Consider the following 5,584-nt stretch of genomic DNA (forward strand, 5'->3'; position numbering starts at 1 on the left):
CACTTGAAAAAAAAAAAAACATAAATGAACGAAAATAAAAATCCAAAAATAGAAGAAGTCATCTCTTCCCTTCTTCTCGGTGTCAACACAACAGGAGAGGCTGTCCGCCGAATTCTGTAAAAGCCCCATCTAAAGTCTCAATAACCCAACTATTATTCTCTGCTGATTCAGGTACGCTTTCGTTTCTTTTCTTTTATTTTATTTCCATTATTTGAAGGAGCGTTCTAGGGTTTGTTGTTTCCTCTTCTCCCATCTTGTTTTTATGCTTCTTTCTCTTCATCTACATCGATATTTTCCCCTATTTTCTTTTAATGATTTCTTTTGAAAAAAAAAACAGAGCTTGCTTTTTGTTGTTGTTGTGTGTTTGTTACTGGCTAAATTTATTGAAATCAAGTAGAGAGAAATCCTTGTATAAGTTGTTTTTGGATAGTTTTCCAGATTCAAAAGAATGGGCTTTGATTTTATGTGTTTCTGTATAAAACTGGAATGTTCTACAAACAAGGTTACTGTTCATTTGTTAAATGCCTTTTGTATGCGAAGATGAATTCAAGTTTGCAAAGACCAAGTGAAAAGCTTCGATTTTGGATGCTTTATTTGTATGAAGACTGGTTCTTTTTGTTGCTAATTCTTATTATTCTGGCTCTGTTTTGCATGCAAGATGGGTTTAAGGATATGTTGTAATGAGATGCATGATTTGATGTGTAGATTTCAATTTACAAATGGGGAAAAGAAAGTCAACAGCAAAGCCACCACCCAAGAAGCGGATGGACAAGCTTGATACTGTTTTTAGTTGCCCTTTCTGCAACCATGGCACAAGTGTCGAATGTCGCATGTAAGTTCTCATTCACTTTCTTTTCCATCTGGATTTTATTCTTCTTCTCTTACTGGAAAATCTTTTTTAAGAATTTGTGTGATGTTGCGCTCCCACTTTTGAGAAACATTTGCTATCATTAATTGAATAGGATTTATGCCACTCTTGTTATTTTGCATTGAAACTAATCCTTTTTCCTTTTCTTACTTTCTTTCTCAGTGATATGAAGAACTTGATTGGTGAGGCTGTATGTGGGATTTGCCAGGAGAGCTTCAGCATGACCATCACAGGTATTTTGCACTGTAAATGAATGCCAAAAGTAGAAGAAATCAATACTCTTTAACTAGAAGTAGGGGCTTGCCAAGCTTAAATGTGAAGGTAGATTTTAAATGTGAAAAGAAGTTGATGGGAATAAGAAACGCAAAGTTCTTTAAATAAATAGATGTATGCTTATATTCCTATAGTTCAGGGGATGATAATGCAAATTTCCTTGTCACTTAGTTGTTTTTATAATTTGGAAGAAGAAATTTAACTTTAATTTTGATCTTGAGCTAGATGTGTAGGATCCGGCCTGCTTGCACTCCATCTCAGCTTGAAGTACTCGTTAGCTCGTTTAGGTTCATATTTAATTCAGTTTGGTGAACTCTAGTTTATTTAGATCAATCTGACTTCATTCTGAGAAATTAAATCAATTTAGTTACCAAGCTGAAACTAATACTGAAACTTAATTTATAAACAACCACACCACTCTATGATGTGTCAAATAGAATTGAATAATGTCATGATGGTATTGTTATGATTTGATTAACCCAGCATCAAGTTCTGTGCTAGGAAACACGTTTTTAATGTGTAGGAAACCAAAGGGAACTTGAGAAAAAGTGAACTAAGATTGGAGAGAAATACAAAGAGGGAAACAATTAGGAACGAAAAACAAGAAAGGGATGGTATGGTTTGAGAGAGGTCCAAAGTAGAGGAGAGGAGAGAGTGAGAAAAGTTGGAAAGAGAGGTAGGGAAGCATATCTTCACTTGTTAGATGGTCACTTCCAAAGAATTTTGAGTTCTTATTGGATGTTAAAAAGTAATAGATTTAGTCTTTCTCCTCCATACTTGAGTCACCATCAATCAGTTAAAAGTTGCACCGCCTTAGTAATGCATGCTTGACTAACATATGAGTGTGATACTTGACCTTATTTGGGCAGCCTCCATACCTGAGTTCAAAACAAAGGATAAAACATGCATACACCTCCACATCCCGCACTTTGCATGATTTGAGATTATCCCTGCAGTTTTAAATCCTTGATTACTCCTTGAACTTCATTTTTCTTCATGTTGGAATCATCAACATCTTTAGTCTAGGCTGTCAAGGATTTGACAGCATAAAGTTCATGTGATGTCAAATCTCAGTGAAAACCATCCAATAACCACCATTTCTTCTATTTACAGCAACAAACCAAAGTTTGAACGGGTCCACTTATTTTTTTTTCCAAAGACACCATAAGGATCTTGGTTGTTAGATTCTTACAAATGACGATTTGAATCTTACGATCTGTCTCAATTCACATACAAAACAATGTGAATCGTGGGGTGACACATGAAACTTGCAATTCAGTCATGATTTGATTTTACAAGTCAACTCAAATAGAAAACGAAAGGAAAATACATAATTTCAAATGAGATGATAAGAGTTGGAAGGTTTAGTCCAAAATTCACGAGTGAAAACGATGTATAAGCAATTTTCTTTGACAAGTATCTCTACTTGAAACTGAAACAAATTATACATTAATTTTCACAATGAAAGACAAGTGTGAGAGAAAGCAAGGGTGCCAAAGACAATAATAATGACAAAAGTGATATTGACATTGGGAAAGGTAATTACTTTATATTAAAACTAGGAAATCTAGTAGTGTAACTTGTTAGAAGGTAGCTTTAGATGGATTATAAGTTGAGTAATTGGAGTGATCTAGTACCAATGAACAGTATGTTGAATTTGGAGACTTGGGGTCATGTAATTACTAAGAACTAATAAATTAAATGAATTAATGCACACTTTGCTTAGTAAATGATCATTTCTCCTTTATTTTAGAAATATTCTGTATGTTAATTATCTTTCATAGTGCCATTTTCATTTGATACTGAATATTATGATTCATGATTTGATACGATGCACGATACCGAAATTGGGTTCTCCAATTCGCAAATCAAATCTCGATTTGACAACCATGATAAGGATGGTAGCAATGAAATCAAAACATCACAAATGAGAAGACCTCTGATGAAATGAGACTTGGCATCCAACAACAACCATCCAAAACCCCAACTAAACTCTTGTGGCAAATCATGCTCAATAGTCAATATATTAGTCACAGAATTCACAAGTTATTTAGGGAATCCCAAGGATTAAATTTTCATGGTATTAAAGAGAATTTCTGCTGTATAAAATGGGGCAAAGAGAAGGCTGTCATTAATTTTATGGAACTTAAACTTGACGTTTTCTTCTACATCTATGAGAAAATGCATAAATTCAGGATTGGAAACCCATTATTTATTGTCTTTTCAGAATTTCCTATACCCTTGATAGTCAAGGATGGTGGGATGGGACAGGATTTTCAGTTTTCCTGTGAGTTATAAGTGCATGGGTGTTCATTTGTTTGAAAATTTATGATTTGATGTAGCTAGGCCAGAAATGGATTTTTTGTCACTCATGCCGGGTGAATGGAGTGCATGTTGATGTAGTCAAGCACATGATAAGCAATTTTAAATTAGATTAGCTCTAAGTCTGCAAATAGGGGGAGCCTCTAACGACAGATTTAGTTTTATGACAATTTCCCCCTGTATCATTCAACCTTCTTATAGGTTGAGATAATTGGATTTGCAATTTTCTTCGCGTATGGGACTTACTAACCTGCAGAAGATCCATTACTATTAAAAATCCATTGGAAATAGCTGGTGCTTGATTCTTATGTAGTTAATTAGTCGATTCTGTGATGCAGTCAAGAACATTTAATATGCTTGCATTACTGGTTAATTTTTACATCCGAAGGTTGTGGTGCTTCATATGATCTGTCCCTTTCAGGTTTGACAAGTATGATATGTGTAATTATTTTGCCAGTTTACAAAGTCATGGTTGTTTAATCTGCAGTATTTATTTATATCTTTGAACTTCTGCTCCTATCCATATATTTTCCCCTTCTTTTGATGTGTGAGAACAGAGATGAACTAACCTTCCTTCTCTGCCTTGTTTCTGCAGCTTTGACTGAGCCTATAGACATGTGAGTTGAAATTCATATTCCCTTGGAACAAGACAAAAATCTCTTTAGATTTACTTTTCTAACCACATTTTTTTTAAAATGCAGATATAGCGAATGGATTGATGAATGCGAAAGGGTCAACAGCCTGGAAGATGACGGTGCTTAACCAGCTCTTATGCTGCGGGAGATAAACCTTGAAATTAAGGAGTCATTATATTAACACGTCCTTTGAATAAAATCTCGAGGACGTTTCGTGGGGGCCACTATGAAAAGCTAAATGTGCATGGTGCATGTCCAGTGGAGAAAGTCTTGGTCCTCAATATGCTTAATAATTGAACTTTGTAATGTATCTTCGGTTTGTAAGAATGATGAACTTCCATGTGCTCTACGTGTATAAAACAGTATAAAACAAAATAATGCTGTATCCTGTATAATTTTGTCCCTTCATGCTCATTTTCACTGCACGAGTGTGTTCCAGCTTTTATCTAGTCTAGAATTGGGGTGGTAGCCAAATTTGAGCTCGACAGGTAAGTGCATATTTTCACGATTTTGGGATCACAACCCACAATTGCTGGACTAGGTCTGCAATTTTTAACATGGGTTTTGGCCAAGAGAATCCATGTTTTGGGAGATGAAAGAGAATGTAGAAGAAGACTGGTTTCTACACAATTTGAGTAAAATTAAAAGAAAAAAAAAACTAAAAGATGAGAGGATTTTACTGAACTTCTTCTTACAATATTTTATTCACTTGAATATTGTGTACTTCTTACAATATCAATTGAATGGTGTTTTTTTATTTATATATAATTTTTTAATATTAATTATATTTTTCAATACTAGATTTTTTTGATGTTTGAGTTTCATAATATTTTTTAATTTATTTTTTATGAAATTATTTTAGTCATATGAAATAGTCTAAAAGTTTAATGGGTTAACTCGGTTGACTTGAGTTTTTTTTTGTTTTTTTAATTGATTTTTTTTAAAATTTTATTCTTTAACATTGTGTTGATTTAGGAATTAGATTTCATGATTTATTTTGGTTTATTTTCTATGAGGTTATTTTTATCTCATGATTTAGGTTATGAGTTTGGTGGGTCAGTTCGGGTTGACTTGAGTTGTTAAATTGGTTTGAGAATTAGGTTTCATGATTTGTTTCGGTTTATTTTCTATAAGGTTATCCTCATCTCATGATTTGATCACAAGTTTGACGATTTAACCCGTGAGTTGTTTTTTAATCGATTTTTCAATTTCAATTTTGTTCTTCAACAGCAATTCTAAACAGAGGCTCGATCACATGTTTTATATGAATAGTAATGCCTACCTTGATTTTTTAGGGTGTGTTTGGTATTTTAATAGTTTTTATAGTTGTGGTTTAAAAAAATATTTTATAAAAAGCACTTTTAGTTGAGATTGATTTGATAAAATATATGTTTGATTAAAACGTGGTTGAAATTGAGGTTGAACAAAAAGTAATTTAATATGTTTAGTTAAAAATATTAACATATATTTTATAGTTGTGGTTTAA

General features: G+C 33.2%; 1 protein-coding gene across 2 annotated transcripts; it reads left to right on the plus strand.

Moving 5' to 3' along the window:
* LOC18110184 (transcription elongation factor 1 homolog) lies at positions 1-4,493 on the plus strand. Of its 2 annotated transcripts, XM_006388426.3 has the most exons (5): positions 1-171; positions 706-832; positions 1,031-1,101; positions 4,059-4,080; positions 4,165-4,493. In XM_006388426.3, exons 2-5 carry the CDS (start codon positions 720-722, stop codon positions 4,223-4,225), a joined length of 267 nt encoding a protein of 88 aa, XP_006388488.2. In that variant the 5' UTR covers positions 1-171; positions 706-719; the 3' UTR covers positions 4,226-4,493. The 2 variants fall into 2 exon arrangements, with proteins under 2 accessions (XP_006388488.2, XP_052301181.1); XM_052445221.1 differs by lacking the exon at positions 4,059-4,080 and having other exon boundaries at positions 1,031-1,113.
* The last annotated feature ends 1,091 nt before the right edge of the window (positions 4,494-5,584 follow it).

The sequence above is a fragment of the Populus trichocarpa genome, chromosome 11, assembly GCF_000002775.5.
Source record: "Populus trichocarpa isolate Nisqually-1 chromosome 11, P.trichocarpa_v4.1, whole genome shotgun sequence".
NCBI classification, from domain to species: domain Eukaryota; kingdom Viridiplantae; phylum Streptophyta; class Magnoliopsida; order Malpighiales; family Salicaceae; genus Populus; species Populus trichocarpa.

Coding starts and splice junctions, on each gene's coding strand:
- LOC18110184 (XM_052445221.1), top strand. CDS start 720: ATGGGGAAAAGAAAGTCAACAGCAAAGCCACCACCCAAGAAGCGGATG. Junction 833..1,030: donor ACAAGTGTCGAATGTCGCAT/GTAAGTTCTCAT, acceptor TTTCTTTCTCAG/TGATATGAAGAACTTGATTG. Junction 1,114..4,164: donor CATCACAGGTATTTTGCACT/GTAAATGAATGC, acceptor TTTAAAATGCAG/ATATAGCGAATGGATTGATG.